Raw genomic sequence first — 22514 nt, 5'->3', positions numbered from 1 at the left:
GATGGTGTTTGGATTATGCACGGGTTGGATGGATTGTGCTGTTTTGCACGGCAAAGGATGTTGTTTTCTCCTCCTCTTGCAGCAACACGTCCTCTTCTTGACTTGTTTTGGACGGGCTTGGGGTGGTTCCGACCTCCTTACCACTTCTCAACATGATTGCCTTGGCAGATTCGAATCCTCCTTTTGGATTGACAATGGTTGAGCTAGGGAGCTTGCCTTGGTCTCGGAATTGTCCTACAAACTCCGCAATCTGCCCAATTTGTTTCTCCAAGTGATCCACCCTTTTGTCTTGGTTTTGCATGGCTTTGGTTTGATTCTCTTGCCCCTGAGACAAATTGGTAAGTAACTTAAGAAGTGTTTCATTGTCCAACGACGTACCTTGATTGTTTTGGGCAGGTTGTGCTTGGTTTGGATTGGGGCCGAATGGCTTAGTGTAGAACCCCGGGGGTTGTTGTCTAAAGCCTCCTTGTTGTTGAGGTTGTTGAGGATCTCTCCATTTGAAGTTTGGATGGTCTTTCCAACCCGGATTGTATGTGTTGGAATATGGATCATTCCTTGGTTGATTGTGGCTTGGAAATCCAATGGCATTTGCACTCTCCCATCCCCCATTCTCAATCAATTGAGGGCACCTTTCCGAAAGGTGTCCTTGGATAGAACATACACCACATACAATCGGTCCTTGTATCTTCATTCCTTCGGCCATCTGAGACACAATAGAAGTAAGATTAGCTAACTGAGATTGAATATCGGATTGAGAACTTACCTCATTCAAGTGTTGCCGTGGGGGGTCCCTTTGCCCAAGTCCTTCATATTGTTGTGCATTTAGAGCACGGTTTGCAATTAGGGTCTTGGCTGCCATAGGAGTTTTGTCCACCAATGCACCTCCCGCCGAAGCATCGAGCATTTGCCTTTCAATGGGAAGAAGGCCCTCATAGAAGTATTGAAGGAGAAGCTCCTCCTTCATTTGATGTTGAGGACATGATGCAACAAGGGCTTTAAAACGCTCGTAGTATGCCGGAAAAGATTCTCCTTGACTTTGTTGGATTCCGCTAATTTTCTTCCTCAAGAGAATGACTCTTGAAGTAGGGAAGAACTTCTCCAAGAACGCTCTCTTCATGCTCTCCCAAGAAGTAACGGTCCCGGGTGCCAATTCATAAAGCCAATCCTTAGCCTTTTCCACAAGAGAGAATGGAAAAGCTTTCATCTTCAAAATATTCCCATCAACGTTAATGGGTGTCATGCTTGAGCATACAACTTCAAACTCCTTCAAATGCTTGTTTGGATCTTCCATGGACAGCCCATGGTACTTGGGAATATGATGCAGCAATCTTGACTTCAATTCGAACTCATCGGTCTTGCCTTGGGCCGCCCTAGGATATTGAATGCATAATGGCATGGCATTATCTAATCCCGAGGCAGAAAGCTCCTTAATTGTTCGATTCTCTATCGCCATGACCTGTTCTTCTTCCTCCACTTCTTCTTCTTCAGATTCGGCCTCAGAACTAGAACTAGGTGGATTAGGTTCTGGTTGCTTCCTCTTTCTTCTCAAAGTTCGTTCAAAATCGTCGTCAAACTCCAAGATATTCTCACGAACGGGATGAGAACTACGAGTCATACACTTGTACCTAGAACAATGAAGCAAAATAATTTAGCAACTCTCTTAGAAGCACGGCAAACACACCCAAAACAAGGAATACGTCACGGTACACAAACAAAAGCAAACAGATTATGCACGGCAAACACAAAAAAAAATAAAAAGAAAGAACAAATACACACACTCGACTCTTGACCTTAAGACACACTTTGACCCGACACAAACACAAGGGATTAGCAAGTTTGCTAATCCCCGGCAACGGCGCCAAAATTTGATGCGTGATTTATACGCACACAAATTAAACCCTCTTTTTATCAATTGTAGTAAGTATGTAAGTAGGGATCGTTCTGGACCGGGGATTAGGAGGGATCGTTCTGGACCGGGGATCGTCCTTCACCAAAATTTGATGCATGATTTGCAGTGAAGCTCTTGAGTGCATCAGACCTATGAGAGGTTGAGGTAGTTGCATTGTTGCCTCTATGTGGTGCACGGTTCAGTCTTTGTGAGCCCTTGTTTTCCTTCATGAACTCTGGCTTTAATTTTGGATGTAAAATCCAGCATGTCTCCTTAACGTGACCAGTATAGTTGCAGTGTTGGCACTTTAAGTGTGGATTCTTCACTTTGTATTTTCTTTCGTTGGCTAGATAAGCCCTTGCTTCAGTTACACTGGTCTTTGTGCCAGTGTTCATGACTTTCCTTCGTACTTCTTCACGTTGGATTGTTGCACATACGCTGGTGAAGGAAGGTAGTTCGGGGTTCATGAGTATGTGGCTTCGTAGGTCTTCGTATCTTGAATCAAGACTTGACAAGAGTTGGAATATCTTGTCTTCTTCTGCCCTTTTCAGTAGTAAAGACGCCTCAGTTGTGTGAGGCCGATACATTTCCAGCTCATTCCACATGCTCTTCATGCTGCCTAGAAGTTGAACAAAGGGCTTTCCTTCTTGTTGTATGTTGGAAATGTTCTTCTTCAATTGAAACACACGTGCAGCATTGTTCTGGCTGCCATACATCTCCTTGACTGTCTCCCATAGTTTGAATGATGATTCAGAATAACTGAATATTTCAGCTAGTTTACGTTCCATGGAATTTAGGAGCCATGACATAACTAGTTGATCCTTGCAAAGCCAGATTTCATAAGTTGGTGAAGAAACATCAGGAACTTCGATGCTTCCATTTATGAACCCTAGCTTGGACCTTCCACCTAGGGCAAGACTCACTGCTCTCGACCAAGGTAAGTAATTAAACTCATTTAACAAGACCGAGCTTAATCTTTGATTTGGATTGACATCCACCTCAGACACGGTTGAGGAGGAAGGTATCTGGGAATTTTCATCTCCAAACGAATAAGAATTCTCTTCCGCCATGTCGGAGATGGAATACGATCAGCTGGAAGAAATGCAGAAGCAGGTTATTTTTCCTGCTCTGATACCATGTTGACGTTTTGATGTATATTTCATGAATAAAACAGTTACAAGATGCAGCATATATGGAAGAAGAAACAAGAAGAAGAGAGGAGGGAAGATGGCAGCTAATGCCAACATCATGATGACCTGCAATCCCTCTAAACTTAATCTATTATCCAGCTTTGGCTTTTACAGCAAGAAGAGCTGAAAGCAATGGATGAAAACAGTAGGTGAGAGGGAGGACCGAAGATAACAGCTAGGCAATGACACAAGCTGAGCTGTTTCTCCATCACCACTTGACACCACTTGTTATTCTTCTAATATTTAACCCTACTTTTAATAATGACATCCAATAGTAACATCCAAGCATATCACTGTCGTGATGTTGTTGATGAACATGTTGAAGTTGAATAGCCTGAAATATGCATTTGACAACTTCACAGTCGATTTCAACTTCAATGCACTAAAACTTGAGATAAAAACTCACACCTCACCGAAATTTGTAAAAAGAAATCGTAGAGAGTATTGTATTTTTTTATTTAATTGTTTTTGAAAATCATCCCTCAAGTTTTGATTGGATTTGGTAGACCCATCAAGCCTTCACACCATAAAAAAAAATCATCGTAAGAAGAAAAGAGAAATCATGCACTCCCAATTCATAAAAAAAAAAAAAAAAATACAATCCCCCATTTATCCAAAAACTAAATAAAATAAAAATACATGGATGCACAAATACACAAAGACCACAAACAATTCATTAGAAGCATGGATGAATTTACATCAATGAAGCACTGATAATTTTGCATTTATTCTCTCAGCCACAAACATTACAGAGATTACATGACAAAGTCAAAAGTGAATCCAAAGCTACAGCACTGACAAAAGAAGGAAGGGATGAAGTTTTTCTGTTTACCTTATCATTCATGAATTTGCAAACCTCGAGATCATCGTTGTTTGTTTGTTCATCCAATTTGAAGCCATGGCCTAAAATCAAGGTCCTACACAGCAACAACATGCATGAGTAATATATTGAGCTTTTCATTCCAATTCTTTGAACAAAGATGAAGGATGGCAAATGCTTACCTTTGCCATATCGGAGAAAGGGATGGAGATGGTCCAGCTTAAGTTTTGGGGTTTGTTGAAGGATGATTGAGGTATGATTGAGGTAGGATGATTGAGCATCTTGAGGTGGCTCTGGTTGGTTGAAGGATGATTGAGGTAGGATTTGGTATTTGGACGGAGAAGAAGACAATTTTCCGCCAATTTCAGAGTTTGACGGAGAAGAAGATATAAAGGAAATAGACCAAATAAACGGGTCAAGACTTGACGTTAGGGGTAAATTCAGAAGCTCAATAAATTTTTTTTGCTTGGGCCAATTTTATTGGGCTGGTTTGGTATTGGGTTTTGTTCTAATCATTAAATAAAGTTAGTACATAGTTTTTGGCTTCAAAGTTTTGAAGCCATTTTCATTAGTTTTCCTTAAGATGATAAAAGCAAATATCAAAGGTGAAAGAAAACAATAAAAATAATATTTTACCTATTTGGTTTTTTTATTCCATCAGGGAAATTTTTTCATAAGATAATTGAGTAGGTAATTTGTCACGTCAACTATTATTGTACAAGGTTGTCGATATTACACCATTGAAGATGTTTTATTGTTACTTTACCCGCTCTGGAACTATATTTGTAAAAGCGTCGGATTCCATCGGGTCATCCTTGATCTATATCTGAATTCATTTATAATCAATTTAATGGATTCAGTACCTATTCAGATCATTGAATCTAGCTTGTCAAAATACCATTAGAAATCTCACTTTTTATTATATTTTTCAATTTTAAATTAAAAGTTTCACATGTTAAATAATAAGAAAATAAACTTAAATTACCATTAAACAAAAGTATAAATAATATTTTATATTACATCGGATTAGATTATTATCTGAACGAATTAGCCTCAATCCATATTCGGATCTATTTACAATTGATTATCGAATTCAGATCCCTTTCGGAAAATTGTATTAGAAGTCACGATCCATATCCTATTAATTTGAATTAGATCTAGGTCAAAATATGATCCATTAACAAGTCTTTTTCCATGTAAAATCATTATACATTGTATATTAGATGATTAGTACAAGGAGTATCAGATTCCTCGTACAGTCGTACTACATGCAAATTGATCACAAGTCAGCAAGGTCGTTCTCATTCAAGGAGAGGTTTTTGTGTGAGGCACCAAATGTGGTGGATCATGAGTATGGTATGAGAGGGAGTGGGACACAAAATAGGGTCGAATGAACCTAGCAAAATCAGTGAGGGTAGGTTAGAGGGTGGTTTTTGTCTCTTGACCCGTAGGGATACATGATCCAGTCAGAATACTGAAGAATTTCTCCCATTCATATCAAATTCCTCAACAGCCTCAATGAGAGGGATGTTAGTGACGTGCGGGTTCGTGCGGGGTAAATGGTGTTGGCTGCTAGGGTTTTTGCTTTGTGCTTTTTTGTTTTGAGCTCCAAACCTTGTGTTAGGCTGTTTGTTTGTGCTGCCTTGGAGATCCATATTTTTGTTGTGTGTTTCACCTGTAATTAGGGCTCTGTTTATGTTTTTTTTTTTTTTGTGCTAGCAATAAATTTCAGAGTAATTCCCAATTTAACTATCCTTAAGTTTTGTCAAAATTGCACTTTATTACATTTTATTTTTTTCTTCTCACTTTCATACCTAGAGTTTAATTTTCTTGTCACTTTCATACTTCTGTTAGGTCATTTATAATGAATCGGGTCATAGAGCCATAGCGCGATAGGGTCACCGGGGCGTAGACCATGTTTTGGCCCAAAATGAGACAAAATCCAACTCCAATAGAGGGATGGGCCACAAAAAAAGGGACCACTAGGCCATTTCTCAGCCCTTTGGCCATCAGGTTGGGCAAAAGCCATAGGCCATGTTTTGGCCTGAAATGGTGGTCACCCACGTTTGATCTTAATCCAATGACGGTTGGTTATTCAACTTTTGTTGTTGTATTTTTACCTTCATTGTTAGACCACCAACTGTAGGAGAAGGGGATGTGATTTGTAAGTATGATGGAAGAGAACAAGAGGACGAAAACGAGGCAATGAGCCATTTGTATATAATTAGATTGCTCACAGGTATCCGTTCATAAATTATAATGGAGCAAAGTTACTTGAGTATGTTGAATGACAAAGAAGACCGAACATCTTCTACAAGACCTGAGGAATTGGAACACGAACCACACGACACAAATTTTCCGAGGTCCGTTCGACATGAGGAAGAGAGATTTCGATGGGTTACGTTACGAACGGATAAAACATGTACATAGACCCTGCAAACTATTCATTTTGTTACTAAAAGAAATGCTAATAGAAGGTGGGAACTTCAACCTAACAAGAAAGTTAGCCGAGAGAAAACAGTGGTGCTCACCTAAGGTCCTCTTTTTTTTACACCCTTCGATTAATCTGAAGGTGAATTAATCAATTCTATCACTCTAACAAACATTGGGGACGTGAATCAGCCATAGTTTAGTACTAAGTGATTCTAAAAAAAATGGTTATAAAAAAAAACTAAGAGTTTTTTTATATTTGGTAAACATTCAGCTTCAGCTTTTGTTTCACAATTTTGGATGAAAAAAATACAAAAAACACAAAGCTGCAAAACCCAACTTTGAAAATCCAGCTTTTTTCACATCTGTTTTACATAAAAGTTTATCGAACACTATAATACTGCTTTTTTTTTTTTTCAAAAGCACTTTTACAAAAAAGTTTACCAAACACTCTATTACTTTATTTCACAGCTGCTTATTCTCATAGCATAGCAGAAACAATTTTTTTTCAATGGGAGTTTTAATGAAAAGCCCACTGTACTATTCATTTTAACGAAAAACCATATTTTTATACTAAAAAATCAATCATGTACTATTCATTTTAACGATAAATCATTTTTTTACACTAAAAAATCAATCCTAGTACTATTCACTTTACGTTTTATTTTTTTCCTTATCGTTAAAACTCCAAAATCCAAGTTTTCAAACCCAACAAACCAGCCCTCAGCCTCTTTCAATTCTATCACCAGCATTCCCATATTGAATCCCAATCAAAAGTCCCAACATCGTCGCCGCCAAATCTTCGTCCTCAGACAGTACATACCAAAAAACCCAACTTTTAAACCCATTACCCTCCATTGATTTCTTTGTGATGCTGTAATCAACCATCTCGTTTGCCCTTGAAGACCCATCTCGGTTTGTTCCTTCCCAATCACTCTCATAAGGCATATGGGCTGCTCTGCGAGGTTGGGCTTGAGCACGTCGACAGTGTTTAAATCGACGGAGATGGTTTGTGTCTTCTTCTTGGGCACGGTGGCGGCAGTTGCAGAGAGTTGGGAACTCAACGAAGGGCGGCGTCGTCGGCTTGTTGTTTGAATTTGGCTTCTTGTTTCTCAGGGGCGAGCGCCCAGGTGCTGGGCTTGGCTGAAGGAGACACTCGCTGCCCCTGAGGTAGGAGATAGAGGGGATGAAGGGGATAGAGGCATTCACTCCCTTTTTTAAAAAAAATTTATTATTTTGTTACGATGTAACAAGGATAATATCATATTATTGATTATTTCATTAATTTAAGTGTTTAAATGAAATAGGACCTCACAAGGTGAGCATTCCTGAGGAGAGCAATTTGGCAAAATTTGGAGAAAGGAATACATGAATAGTGTGGAGAAACATAATAAGATAAAAGCAAATAGCGAAGGTGAAAGAAAATTCTAAAATAGAATTATACCTACTTAGTTGGTCTATTCCATCGGTGTGACTTTTTCACAAGAAAATGAAAAGGTAATTTGTCACGTTAATTATTATAGTATAATTTTTTTTTTTTTTATTTGCTTACATCTTTGAAGATGTTTTATTGGTACTTTATCAGCTTTGGAACTAGACCTCTAAACGAGTTTGGATTCGGACTGGATCATCCTTAATCTATCCAGATCCATTTATAATCAGATTAACAAGTTTGATACCTGTTCCCGATTATCGAATCTGATTTGTCGAAATATCATTAGTAGTCTCATTTTTAATTATATTTTTCTACTTTGAATTAAAAGTTTCACATGTTAAATAATAAGAAAACAAACTTAAATTATCATTAAACAAAAGTATAAATAATATGTTATACAAATTCGGGTCAAATAATTATTGGATCAAATTATCCTCAATCCATATTTAGATCCATTTACAATTGGACTATTGAATTCAGATCTTTTTCGGATAATCGGATTGGAAGTCACGATCCACATCCTATTAATTTTTTTGGATCAGATATGAGTCAAAATTTGATCCATTAACAGGTTTTTTTTTCATATCAAATCACTGTACAATGTATATTAGATTATCAGTGCAAGGAGTATCAGATTTGTCATATTGAGTGCAAATTGATCACAAATCAGCAAGGTCATCCCCATTCAAGAAGAGTTTTTTGTGTGAGACCACCATATATGATGGACCATAGGTGCGGTGTGAGAGGGAGACACAAAATAAGGTTGGGTGAACTTGGAAAATCAATTGTGGTGGGGGGGGGGGGGATCAGGATCCTCTCCTGATCTAAGAATGAGGATCCTCATGATCAAGAATTGTGGACCGTTAGATGTAAACGTGGTTTTATCTCTCTCTTGACACATAGACACGTGGTCCAGCCTGGATACGGAAGAATTTTTCCCATTCATATCAAATCCCTCAACAGCCTCAATAAGAGGAATGCTAGCGAAGTGTGGGTTTAGCAAGGTAGATGGTGCTCCGACGGCCGCAAAAACAGTTAGATGCTAGGGGCTTTTTGCTTTGTGTTTTATTGTTTTGGGCTCCAAAACTCGTGTTGGGCTCTTTGTTTGTACTACTTTGGAGGTCCTTAGTTTTGTTATGTGGTTCACTTGTAATTGGGCTTCTGTTTATATATATATATATATTTTGTGTTCGTATTTAATTTTAAGATAATTCTCATATTACTATCCTCAAATTTCGTCAAAATCGCACTTTTATTACGTTACATTTTTTTCATCTTACTTTCATACCTATAATTTGATTTTCTTGCCACTTTCATACTTTTGTTAGTCTTTTAGTTAACTCCTTCGTTAACTGATGACGTGTCATAGTTTTCACGTTACCCAATATGTTATGTGTAGTGATAAAATAAATAAATATTACAAATCAATTATTTACTTTCAAGTAGTCTAACCACCATTCTTCTCTCTTTTCTTTTTGAATTTTCTTGACACTTACTCACCTTCCAAGCACCTTTTCTTCTTTTAATTTTCTTCAATTCTCATCAACTTTTTTTGTTTTCCTTGAATATCTTCAATTCCTTAGTTTTCTACACTAATTACTTAATTTTCTTCCATTATCCGCACATCTACGGTTTCCTTTCCTCCTCCACCTACAATCTCACCTTCTCCATCTGCAAAATAAAAAAATAATGCAAATTGAATACAAAAATATCCATCAAAAGTCCCAAAGTCCTCCCAGTTGGTTTGTGGTATTGTTATTAATGAAGATAACGGTTTATAGAAACCTTTTTTTTATTAGTTTTCTTTTATTAAATTTGTGGTCTTATGTGGCATGAATTAGTGAGTTAAGATTTTACCACATCATCAGTTAATAGAAAATATAACGGTTAGACTAACGAAAATGTCAAAGTGACAAAAAATTAAATACAAATTTAGGTGTGAAAGTGAACGAAAAACAATAAGCGTAGTAAAGTCTGATTTATGGGAAATTTGAGGGCAGTAAAGTGTATATTACTCTTAGTTCAAATGATTTTGATTAACCATTTTTTAAAAGACGCATAAACCCCCGAACAAGATGGAACTGGATAAACCCCTCACCCGCCAAACCCCGCAAACTCACACACAAAAAATGGCAGCTCCACTGGAGCTCTTGTGCTACAGAGGAACCACCAGTTCTTCTCCCTCTCTCTCTAAAACTCTCTCCCGCCTCTCTTCCCCTTTCGCAATCCCCAAATCTCTCTCTCCGATTCTCCGCACTCATTGCCTTTCCCTCCACGCTTCTCTTCACTCCCTTCCTCGCTTCGTTTCCCGCCACTCCGCCAATGAATTCAATATATCCTCCGTAGCAGATGACCAACTACAAGAAGAAGACGACGGAGAAGAAGAGGGGGAGCTCGTGGATGAGTCCGACGGCGGCGGCGATTTATTGACGGTCGACGTCGATGACCTCGAAGAAGACGCTCGTTATGTAGTTGAAGAGTTCTCTTCCTCTTTGTCCACCCAACTCAGAATCGGTGTGTTCCTTCTTGTCAATGGGAAACCCAGTTCATAATTTGATTGTAATTGCAAAACCCAATTCGTAATTTGATCAAATTAATCTAAAAGCTGCTGAATTTTCCGAAAGGTAAAAAAATTCAGGGAAAAATGAGGCTGCATTAACTTTCTCTTTCTTTTCAATGGGTGTCAAAAAATTTATTGAAAAGATTTTCCTTCAGGTTTTTACTCCTTTAAATGCTTGCTAAAACAATTAACTTTGTGTTTGGTGGAATTTTCCCATTTTGTTTTGGGATTATTGATGGCTAAGTTTCTATTGTGTCTTGCATCAACGAAGATGACAATGATGACCAAGAAAAAGTTAGTCGAAAGCAAAGGAGGCTGACAAGTACCGTTAAAACTGTGAGTATCTTATCATGGCATATTATCTATTTATATGAAACTACTGAAAGTTCATGTTTGGTCCCAAGGTCTCCGGTGCATATCCAAGCTAATGTAAACGAGTTCAACGTCTTCTCATTACAGTGGTTATCGTTATCTTTTCCACTTAGGACCTTAGGCTATCTTAGGAATTGAAAATGGATACGCTGTAGTTAAAAGATTATAACTAGGACCGTGGATTGGTGGGTCTTCTCAAAATTACTGCAGCCATAGTTTTGATTAAATCGGTTTCCGCAACTAGGTGTCATGAACAGTTTTTTGGAGTGTGTCGACTTTGCATTTGCATATGCCCCCATTTTTGTGTATTTATGCTTCTGGAAAACTTTTATTATATTTTCTTTCCTTTTTATTTTCTAAGTGCACGTTGATTTCTATGATGCAATCAGACTATTATGTCCAATGATGTAAGTTGGGGATTCTTTGTGTTGGAATGAAGAAAATTCAGTCTCTAAACCATTCAAATTTCAATTGCAGATCCCTGACCATCTTCTACCAAGGGTTGCAATTGTTGGAAGGCCGAATGTTGGTAAATCAGCGTTATTTAATCGTCTTGTCTCGGTATGTAACAAGAATGTGGCCTTTTGTTTTCTATTTACCATCAATACTTCTAATACTGAGGAGTACAATTTCAAGCTTCCAGATGTAAAATGTATGAGTTTTTACTTCGTAAATTAACTTCCTTTTTGCTTTCCTTTTCCTGTTTCTATATATGTTATGTATTTCAGGGGAACAAGGCAATTGTAGTGGATGAGCCTGGGGTTACTAGGGATCGCCTGTATGGTAGATCCTTTTGGGGTGACCATGAGTTTATGGTGGTGGATACCGGTGGTGTTCTTACAGTTTCAAAGTCCCAGGCAAATGTCATGGAAGAATTAGCTATTTCAACGACCATTGGTATGGATGGAATCCCACTTGCCTCTAGGGAGGCAGCTGTTGCTAGGATGCCCTCAATGATAGAGAAACAAGCTACTGCAGCTGTTGAAGAATCATCTGTCATTATATTCCTCGTTGATGGCCAGGTACAGCTTTTGGTAAATGGATGCAGGACCACTGCAATGTGCCTTTGTTTTCCAGCTTTCGGCTTCATTGTGTTATAGAAGAGTATGAGGTTAAACTCTTTTATTCTTCTAACGATAGTCATATTCAAGCATTGGGATATGATGCTGGTATTCAGGAAACTTTCGAAGTCAACAACTATGATTTATATTGGAAATACTAAACAAAATTGATCATAGAAATTGTAAAATAGTATAAATATACACATACAGGTTTACAATAATAAGGTGGAGGAAGTGAATTTGCTTTTGGAAATCATTAAATTTACAGCTTGGTTTTAGGGATCTTTGTCAAAGACTTTCAAAAATATTCTTTTAAAGCAATTTTGATTGGTGGGACTTTTGATTTGAATGCAATGTGTTTTTGCTAGAGTTATGTCAATCTGATTGTGATAGATTTTCCCGTACATGCTACTTATACTGTTATTCAAATTTTTGATGAAAAAAAAAAAAAAAAAATTAAAGTTTGTGTTTCTTACAAAATAAATATTGAATATTCCCAGTAATACTTGAACTTGTCAAAAAAAGTCCATGAGGTTGAGTAATATGATTCCAAAAGTTATAAAAACTCTGTTTTCAATTGATAACCGATTTTTTACAAATGATTGAGTTTGTACAATTATGTATTTGAATTGAACTTTTGAAGGTTTTTAAACTAAAACATAGTTTGGCGAAGACTGTGAACTTGAATAGAGCCTGGGTTTATAACTTTACATAGTAATGATATTAGTATATAGTATTGACAGTGCTAAACAGGCAGGTCTAACTGCAGCAGATGAGGAAATTTCAGATTGGCTACGTAAAAACTTCTCAGATAAGTACATCATTCTTGCAGTTAACAAGTGTGAATCTCCACGTAAAGGGATCATGCAAGCATCAGAATTTTGGTCATTGGGGTGAGCTAAACTCTTGTCCATTTTGTTCACGTATGTTACCTTACTAAATTTTGAGAAAAGGGTTCTGGTAAATGTTTTTATTTTCTTGTAAAAACTGATAAATAGTAATTTATATCTGTTAGCCTAATGAATTTATACATTCAGGGTACCTTGGTTTTTTCAGATACATAATATTCCTAGTATTGGATAGTAAATATCTCTATTTCTCTCTTATAGTCTTGTTACACCTGTTGTGAGGATTATAGGTGTAGGGTTGTGCTAAGGTGATGCATGATAGCATTATCCTAGGGGTAAATACACTCTTTTTGTTATGTTGATACACTTTTCACCATTATAGTCTGGTAAATATTTCAATTTAGCTCTGCTTTATTACCAACTTGGACAAGACACTAAAGACTCAAGCAATAGGGTAAATAATCTGATAATCAAAATGAAATTTCAACATATGTCACAAATTTCAAGCTGTGCTAGTATGTTTATTTTTCTAATTAGGCTTGCGAATATTGAACTGTCTTGATAAGAAAAAACAAGAACTAGTGCTAGGTAAATTTTATTGTTCTGATAAAGAAAACTCAGATGCATTTCAAGTTTCTGGTGGATACAGAATGGTATACTAATATTAATTTCTGAAAGGTACGATTTTTGTTTGGTTGACCAGGTTTTCACCACTTCCTTTATCTGCTATATCTGGAACTGGAACCGGAGAGCTTCTTGATCTTTTGTGTTCAGGGCTGAAAAAGAATGAGGTTTGTAATCACAGAAATTTTATTGTTGGTATATCAGTATTCAAGTTTGACTGTCTTTTGTTGAATATTGAATTTCAATTGGCAATGGCAATTGGCTTTAGCTTAACTTTACCTTATATTACTCAATTTTCAAAGCTGCTTATTTTGAGCTTGTTAGTGAACTTTTCAGTTTCAATAGTAGAATTTTTTTGGTGCTTTTTGTCATTTACTAAGCCCAAAAAGTCATGTTCTTGCCATGTTTTATGAATATTTTCATTTCTTTATGATTTGGTTTATTATGCTTTTATATAGGACCCGGAGGAATTTGCTGAACAGGAAGACTATGTTCCTGCAATTGCAATTGTGGGCCGACCAAATGTTGGTAAGAGTAGCATTTTGAATGCATTGGTTGGAGAGGACAGGACAATTGTTAGCCCAGTCAGTGGAACGACCCGTGATGCTATTGATATGGAGTTTACTGGACCAGATGGACAGGTTTGATTGGTTCACGGTTATACATCCTACTATACCGCCTATTGTTGACAGTTATTACACAAATCTATTAAGTGTAACATGATTAGTCCAAAACTGAAATCAATGATGTCTAGCCTCGTTTGTGGATTTCTAAGTTTGAATGTAAATAACACTTTAGATTAGGTGTTTTTAATAACATTATTTATCCACTCATTCGTGGAATTCTGCGTAGGAATGTCTGAAAAACTTTGACTGCACGCTTGTCTGTTGAGACTGAACTATGATTTCTAGCCTCAGCTGTTCATTTACTTCAAGCTATTCTTACCTTCCCTTATTCATCTTTTACTGAATTCAAAGGTGGTCTAGAATTGAACTCTTTGCCGATACACTTAGATATGTCCAAATCCTATTCGCCTCCTTTTTTTCTTTTCTTCTTATTTTTCTTTCTATCCATCTTCTCCTTCTTTCTTTTGCTTCTGCATCTTGATCATAGGAGTTGCCTCAAGGCCAATTTTGACCCTGTTTAGGCAAGCTCGAGTATAGGTAGAGCACTGTTATCTACTACCAAGCCGAGCTCAAACAAGCAATAGCTTGGTTCGGGTCAACTTATATGCAGTCCTAAGTAGGATTCTAAAGCTATTTCTGGTTCACTTGCTTGAAATATTAGTGGAAAACTGTCTGATCAGTTATCTTTTATATTATTCCATTTTTCTTTCTTTTTGATTCCCTCTTGATGTGAAGATAACTTGTTGATATTCAAAATTACTTGGATACATATAATTGCAACATTTGTTTTTGGTTTGTTTTATCTTGCAGAAGTTCCGGCTAATTGATACTGCTGGAATCAGAAGAAGAGCAGTTGTCGCTTCATCAGGTAGCATGACGGAGGCTTTATCAGTAAATCGAGCATTTCGTGCCATTCGTCGTTCCGATGTTGTGGCACTTGTCATTGAGGCCCTGGCTTGTATCACAGAACAGGTACTTTGTCCATTCTTTTTGAGTTATCATTTAAAGATTCGAAGAACATGCCGACAGTTTTATGTCTTTATATGTAAGACATTTATGTTTCCCATACATTGATCACATTTACTTTTCACAAGTAGATTTCTCTTAACTATGTTTCCTTCTATATTGTCTTCTAGGATTGCAAGATTGCTGAAAGGATAGAAAGAGAAGGCAAAGGTTGCCTGATTGTTGTAAACAAATGGGATACCATACCGAATAAAAACCAGCAAACTGCAACATATTATGAGGAGGATGTTAGGGAGAAGCTTCGTATTCTTGGTTGGGCACCTATTGTATATTCAACTGCAATAGCTGGTCAGAGTGTCGATAAGTATGTTCTGTGTTTAACATCATCTCTTTTATAACTTAACTTGCATCATAGTTGCATTCTTTAGCTAACTTCATGTATGTCAAGAAACCCATATTCTCCATTGACACCATAATATATACATGCATATATATATATATATATATATATTTATTTATTTATTTATAAAATGCACACCTCTAACTGGAAGAAGTTTTAATTGTTTGTCGTTATATTGATTGAGACGTGGGTCTATTTTTAAGTAGCTTGATGTGCTGCATCTTCTAATAAATGTGTCTCGAGCTTTAGATTCTTGTTAAGATAGGTCAGCCTTGATGATGTATGCTGTACAGTTGTGTATATAAGCTATTCTTGCCCCTATAGAAAGAAGTTGCATGATGCAAAATGCAGATGGTTCTTATAAGGTTTCAGCGTATTTTAGGCTTAAACCATTTTGTAATATGGGTTTTAGTTTATGAGTTATATGCGTTTGACTTTTTATATAGGTACCGATGAAAACTATGCAGGTTATGGATGGAGTTTCCCAATAATCCTATGCATAATTTTCTACATTCACTATCAGAATAGTTCGAAGTGTTCTAGGAACTTCATAATGCACCCTTGACAACTACTTTGCTTTTTAGGAAGCCGAAGGTCCATTACAACTTAAAAAATGTGCCAGAGGATTCCAATTATATCGATATGATTATATATATGACAAAATGCATTACTTTGATGTGCAAGCAATTTGAAATGACAAGTCATGGTCTAAAACCTCTTGTACATTAAGGGAAATACTGTCTTGTTTGGTTTTAGGATTATCGATGCTGCTAGCACAGTTGAGAAAGAAAGATCAAGAAGGCTTAGTACTTCTGTAGTAAACCAAGTGGTCCAGGAAGCACTAGCTTTTAAATCACCACCGAGGACACGAGGTGGCAAAAGGGGCCGCATTTATTACTGCACTCAGGTACTTGTTTTATGCAAGACTCATTTTTCTCCCTTTTTGGTGATTATGTCTCTTTAATTCCTTTTGATTATAAATCTTTGCAAGTGACATCCTTGTCTATGCGAAATTTGGATGCTAGCGTCCACAAAATTACGAGAAATTCTTGTAATAAACATAAATTATTATCTGTTAATGCCTGAAAGCATACAGCCGTAACTACTATAAGATTTTAGATGATTCAGTGCTACATACCCACTCGACGGACTATTTTCCATGCATGCCTATCTGTAGGGTAGTATCTGTTCTTTTGAACTTGCATGTAAACTGCGCATCCAGTATTTTCTTATGAACATGGCAAATCATTGGTATTTACTTTGGATAATTTACAGGCAGCTATAAGGCCACCAACATTTGTCTTCTTTGTCAATGATGCAAAACTTTTCCCTGAGACATACCGGCGTTATATGGAGAAGCAACTGCGTTCAGATGCTGGGTTTTTGGGCACTCCAATTCGGCTTCTATGGTCTAACAGGAGGAAAACAGAAAAAGAGGAAGGTCAGTTTACTCTAGCCTGTTATAATGCTCACACATACATTTTTCATGCATGCATGCCTACATAAATTTCACACGTTTGCAGGCAGAGCTGCAACGAGAGCACAAGCAAATCTTGTGCCACGTGAGAGAAAATTGGAGTTGGCTACATAAGGCATATGGAATATATACAGTATCATCACATAACCGGCAAGGCATTTGTTTTCGGAAAGCTTTGTGCACGGGTGAAACTAGTTAATATCAGATGCTGAAGGTAAACTTGCAATGTGGTTCATTTAAAACTTTCTCCAATTCGTGCTTGAGACTTGGGGAGTAGGAAGAATTTTCGATGCAATGAGCCTGTCTTACGGAGAAGGACTGTAATTTCATGTATGTAACCAAATTTTGATGGCTTAGAACTTGTTAGGCCTTTGAATTGTAATTTGAAATCAATGTAAATAACAAATCTTGTCTCCTCCTGATCCCGCCTGCTAAAGTATCTAACATTTAAACATCAATGTAATTTATGGCTTCCAAGGGTTGCTATAACCCGATCCAAATAACTGCTTTCCTTCACTTTAACAAGTGCTGATGCATCTTGGAAGTTGGAATAGTAACAAGAGCCTCTGCTTGTTTCTTGTCTATATGAGCAAGGGAGCTTTTCGCTTGCTCGTCAAGCTTTCAAGCGCTCTCGAGTCTCAACAACTGCTGCCTAATCTCTGAACCCACGGGTCTTAAGGTGAAAGGAAATAGAGCATTTCTACTTCCAGGCTGTAAAATTATGACCATCAGATTCCGTCTCAAGCCTAATACAAGCATGCGATAAGCTGGAGTATTGTTGCTTCTCCGGTCCTGTCCTGTCCTGTTAATTCAATGGAAAGGCGAAACTTAACGAACGGTTGTCCTTGAGTGCAAACGCCACATCGTCGCTGAAACGCAGCCATTTCAAAATCATATCAGCAGCTCACACAACAGAATGCTCGTTGAAACGGTTATTGGATGTTAAGTAATGCATTTACATGAAAATTCAACTTGCAACTTTGGGTTAAGGAGCCAGCTAATACACACAATTCATCCGAAAGCTGCTGCTATTTTAGGAGAGGGATGATAATATAACTACAAAGATCACGGACAACCAGAGTCTAATCGGTTGTCGCAATGCAATGACTGGATAGACAAGTACTGACCTTGGGAAATTGGGCTGCAACTTCTGCAACCTGTGCTTTGCTCCTGATTCACGTAGAATAATTCTGCATTCGCTGAGCTTACAACTGCCAAACAATACTAATGAGATATATCACATAATCCATGTGTAAAAACTTCAGTTGGTATCTACTCCAGAAAGTATCCTCTAATCGTTCCATCTCAATGCTACTCTTTCAAATGACGCAGATGCAAATTATATGCTTTGCAAATATCAGTCGAAAATAAAGGGCCTCATCGTGAAAGTAAAGTCTTTTAAACATGCAATACGATGTCTGTCATAAAATACGTCCAAAATACACATAGAAATGAAAACACTTGTCATAACTGCCACCAAACGGATTATATTTTGACCATTCTTTCAAATGAAATGCATACGACTACAAATAAGCTTGGGACTGGACTAAAAGGTTCCTTGAACTCTCAATGCTTTCGGAGTCAAAAGCCAAAACTGGTGCAGTTGGACACACACTCCCACTTGACAAGACAATAAGGAATGGAGGAGATCAATAGACAATTATGTCCCTACTTACGCATGTATGTAGAGAAATTAACATCATAACAAGTCTTACCCTAATTTTAGTAGTGTGTCATGTCCAGGAAATTTATATATACTAAAACCCAAACCGGGTGGTACTGTTCTATAACAGTGCTTTGACGTAATTGCCTTTCGCTGCTGCTGAGTCTAAGGCTTTTTTCCGTGTTTAGAACAGTGAATTTACAACTTTGCCCTCATTTGGTCCTATCTGCTGATTATGCTTGGCTTCGACTTTGTTTCGTTTTGTTTTTAATGGGTTGTGTTTGTTTTTGCTATAGTTGCAGCACAGTTTTGTCAAGCCCACGTGTTGGTCATCGCGTGTTACTTTGATGTTGTTGTTAGCTTTTTGTACAGTAAAATTACACCAGTGCTCTTTGTTGGTTGTCTTTGACAGAAATGGACTGCATTTCACTTTTTTTTTTTTTTTTTTTTTTTTTTGTGGTTGTGTTTGTTTTTGCTACAGCTGCAACATAGTTTTGTCAGGCCCACGTGTTGGTCATCGCATGGTACTTTGTTTGGGTTTTGTTTTGTTCCGTTTTGTTTCCTCTCATTTTCAACTTTGCTTCACTATCGCTTTCACCCGTTTTGTTTCCTCAAATTTTCATGTTGTTGCTTTCAGTCGGTGTTTTGTGCGATTCTGCTGCCTGTGGTTGCTCGGAAAATACGAAATCAATGTAAGGTTTTTATTTACACCCTGCGAAGACATCTGTGTTTAAGGTGACGACTTTTGAAATTATGTGCTTTTAATTCGAAGGATAGTGTGCTTGCTTATTGTTAATTATTTTTGTTTCATTTTGAATTTGTTAGTTTATCTTTTGTGCATCTGAGTATATGATTCGATGTTTTAGACTGGATTTTTGTGGTTTTGAGTTTGTGGGTTTTTTTTGGGTGCGTGAGAAGATGTTATCCAATGGTTTGATTCAACATTTTTCCTCGATCCGTTGCAACTTTGCTGTCCCTGTGCCCCTTTGTCAAACTTTGTTTTCTGTTTTTTTATTTTTTCTGTGTTGCTTTTGTAAAATTGAAGTGGGAGTTTGATGGATGTTGATGAATCCCGCAGTTTATCGGCAAAGGGAACAACACCTTTTGTAATGTCTGTAGTCATTTACCCACATATTCATAAAGTGGTGTTATTTTTATGGAGGATGGTTGTTAATCTTTTTGTATTGTTAATTTCGCAGCGTGTGGGTTGCTCGGAGACCACTGGGTTATGCTTTTGTTCACTTGGATCACGGTAGAGATGCAGAGGATGCAATTGGTGAATTAGATGGTATGTTTAGTATTTGGCTATTGATTTTTAATATGGGGTTTTCTTAGTTTATATCATTCGAATCCAGCATAAGGGAGAAAGATAAGTTCATCGGTAGCATTGTTTGTGAAGTAGCATAATTAGATGGTATCTATTTTCAGATGCATATTTCAAAATCTTCCTTATACAACCTGTGATTTTTCACAAATTATACATGTTCAACTAGGTCTAGGTTTCTTCTTTATATAATGTGGTTGTCACCTTCGTTGGAATTTCTTCACTTTTTGACATGTGAGATATCTCAATCAAAATAATGCTCATCATATAACGTATAATTTAGTAGAACAATATTGATACCGTTGCTTGAGTTGTGAGCATTCTGTTTTCCTCTTCTAGAATTGTGACTTGCGGTCTTGCTTTTTATGATTCACTGTTTTATTTTTTATGTCAATCCTTTACTTATACATTGATGGGTAACTCTTTGGTTCTGTTTTTTGTTGAGCTTTTTAATTAGCCCAGGCTAGCTGTCCATTCCTAATGGATGGGTTTGGTTTCTGGATTAAAAATGTAGTTTCTAAATCTAAGAAAATTAGTCTTTTTTCTCCTTTTCAGCTCATTAAACATGATTTGCTAAGTGTTTATGTTTTTAATTTGTCTGTTTGCAGTGTGGGAAAATTCTTATTATCTCCTTGACTCTACAGTTTACTGCCTGCACACGTGTTTGACGTTTTGTTCCGCTTTTGGTAAGTGATGTTTGTTCTTTGTAATATGTGGTTTCTTTTTGAGTCTTCCCCTTTGAATCATTGCTTTGCTGCTTTATCAAACGTTCCCCATTTGATAATAATGTTAATTCAGGTTTAACATCTTATATTATTTTTGAACTTAAATAAGTTCACAATATTAGATTGTTAGTGGGGGTTCAATTCAAGATCACAATGCAATGTGCTTTGATCTACAATTGTGTTCAAACATTTTGGATTTCTTTCTTTATCTATAGATTTGCATTAATATTGTTTGTTGCCAAGTTAGTTCTCTTCCGTGCACATCGATATATAAAGCTTGAGATTTAGGTTTTCAATCATGTGATCCTCAAATGCTTTATTAATTAGTTGGTTAAATGTTTGGTGATCATTTGGGGCTATAGATGACACACCCCGATCGAGACCAGGGCGTGCTGGCCGTCACGTGAAAGTGAAGTAGCCATGTGCACAGTGCGGAAGCTAATAAAATAGTAATGTAAATGGTACGAATAATAGAAACTAGCATACAAAATGTAATCGAAACAAGTGCTAGCGTAAGTGAGACACAAGTTCAGAGCATAAGCCTAAAGCAGTCCAAATGAAAATGATGCGACAACAGTACACCTGAAGGTGGCCCTACGCTGGTGAATGTCTGTCAGAAATGCCTGGAAGCCCTCTGGGAAACCACTGAACCTGCTACTCAACTAGAACCTGGAGGGGCGTAAAACAAAAGCGTGAGTGGGCAAAAACAAAGCTTTTCGAAAACCATTTAAAAAATACGTTCTAACCCCTCGCCGTAAAACCTATATACTTCCCAGAAAATAGATATACGTATATATACCAATCATGCTCAAGAATATGCCATGCTAAAACCTCAAAATGAAATGCAAGTGCTCAGGTGTAAATCATATCGATAACATGTAATCTGGCAGCCAGAGTCACCTAACGTGACCTGTACGGCTGCATCTAGAGCTCAAATCTCAATCTCACTAGCTGGACCTGCACACGAGTCGAAACTACCTAAAGTGGTCTGTACGACAGGCCTGGGTGTAATACATATATACGCTCTAGTGCTACGATCACGTGAAGGTTGGGCGAATAATCGCGGGTCACCTACGAGTCAGAACCACCTAAAGTGGTCTGTACGACAAGACTGTGCACCTAACTTGGATCCAAGCTGAGCGTGTGGTGCGGGAGGTGAACATCACGTGAAGGACTGTGCCTTACTCTGGGCGGGAGCACTAACACCAGGGGTGCAGGTTATGAGCTCTCTAAGCATCTCAAATCACTACTGAATGTAAACATGAATAACACTTACCTGGTACTTACCTATGCGTCCACAGCACCAATACATACACATATAAATGCGACTAACCAATCATAATCAACGACAATATAAAATGCATGGCATAAAAACTAATAAATATTTCAATCAATTTCTGGGAAAATATATGTATATAGGTATATACGGAAAACCAAAAGCCCACTCACTGGTATGTGGAAGGGTCGTAGCCCCCCTGCCTCAAGTGACCACGCTCGTCCTCGGGATAGGTATCACCTATATACGAAACAACTACAAAAACGTCAATTTTAAAGCACATAACCAAACCTTTAGAAATAACTTCTCATACAATGCTCAAATGGGGCATATGAATATACCAACGTGACCTACTCAACCTCAAGAACAACCCCATATTTTAAAAATAATTTTTCACCGTCGCACGCGCCTCCACGCGCCGGCCAAGGCACGGCCACACGCGTCGGCCACGCGCAGGCACGTGCCTGGCACGCTGACGACGTCAGTTGACGCCGTTAGGAATATTCCGTCAGTTTTAACAGATTCCGTTAACGGCGTCAGGAATATTCCGTCAGACTTGATGGAATATTCCGTCGTCTTCTCCGGCGAGCCTCCGGCGCCGTCGCCGGCGCTGGAAAATCGGGAAAATTTCAAACTTCAATATCTTCTTCGTTTTTCAACCAAATTTCACAAAATTGGTACCAAAATGAAGCTTAGAACTAGAGGAACACAATCATACCACTTTCAAGTGCTAAAAACCACGAAATCTCACCTGCAAAATCACCCCAATTCCGGCCAACCTCAAAACTCATGATCCCGACGTCCAAAACCTTCAAACGAACCACCCCGA

The 22514-nt window shown here is 37.6% G+C and overlaps 1 protein-coding gene and 2 long non-coding RNA genes across 3 annotated transcripts; 2 read left to right on the top strand and 1 right to left on the bottom strand.

Moving 5' to 3' along the window:
• The first annotated feature begins 9820 nt into the window (after positions 1–9820).
• On the top strand, positions 9821–17116 carry LOC103938985 (GTPase Der-like). Its single transcript, XM_009349039.3, has 12 exons — positions 9821–10277; positions 10595–10659; positions 11173–11256; positions 11424–11717; positions 12510–12649; positions 13308–13395; positions 13687–13869; positions 14665–14826; positions 14991–15184; positions 15977–16127; positions 16496–16661; positions 16744–17116. Exons 1-12 carry the CDS (start codon positions 9839–9841, stop codon positions 16809–16811), a joined length of 2034 nt encoding a protein of 677 aa, XP_009347314.2. The 5' UTR covers positions 9821–9838; the 3' UTR covers positions 16812–17116.
• Positions 17117–17260: 144 nt separating this feature from the next.
• On the bottom strand, positions 17261–18445 carry LOC103938990. The gene is made up of 3 exons (XR_007254788.1): positions 18413–18445; positions 17825–17908; positions 17261–17566 (listed from the first exon to the last, which is right to left on the bottom strand). It is a non-coding gene; the product is annotated as an uncharacterized LOC103938990 (long non-coding RNA).
• Positions 18446–18821: 376 nt separating this feature from the next.
• LOC125472849 lies at positions 18822–20370 on the top strand. The gene is made up of 3 exons (XR_007254780.1): positions 18822–19052; positions 19560–19648; positions 20293–20370. It is a non-coding gene; the product is annotated as an uncharacterized LOC125472849 (long non-coding RNA).
• Positions 20371–22514: the final 2144 nt, after the last annotated feature.

This window comes from the organism of the source record quoted next, unplaced genomic scaffold, assembly GCF_019419815.1.
Source record: "Pyrus x bretschneideri cultivar Hongxiangsu unplaced genomic scaffold, Pyrus_bretschneideri_v1 Contig75, whole genome shotgun sequence".
In the NCBI taxonomy this organism is placed as follows: Eukaryota; Viridiplantae; Streptophyta; class Magnoliopsida; order Rosales; family Rosaceae; genus Pyrus; species Pyrus x bretschneideri.
The sequence above is the reverse complement of the archived record's forward strand: the minus strand, read 5'-3'. Positions and strand labels throughout refer to the sequence as shown.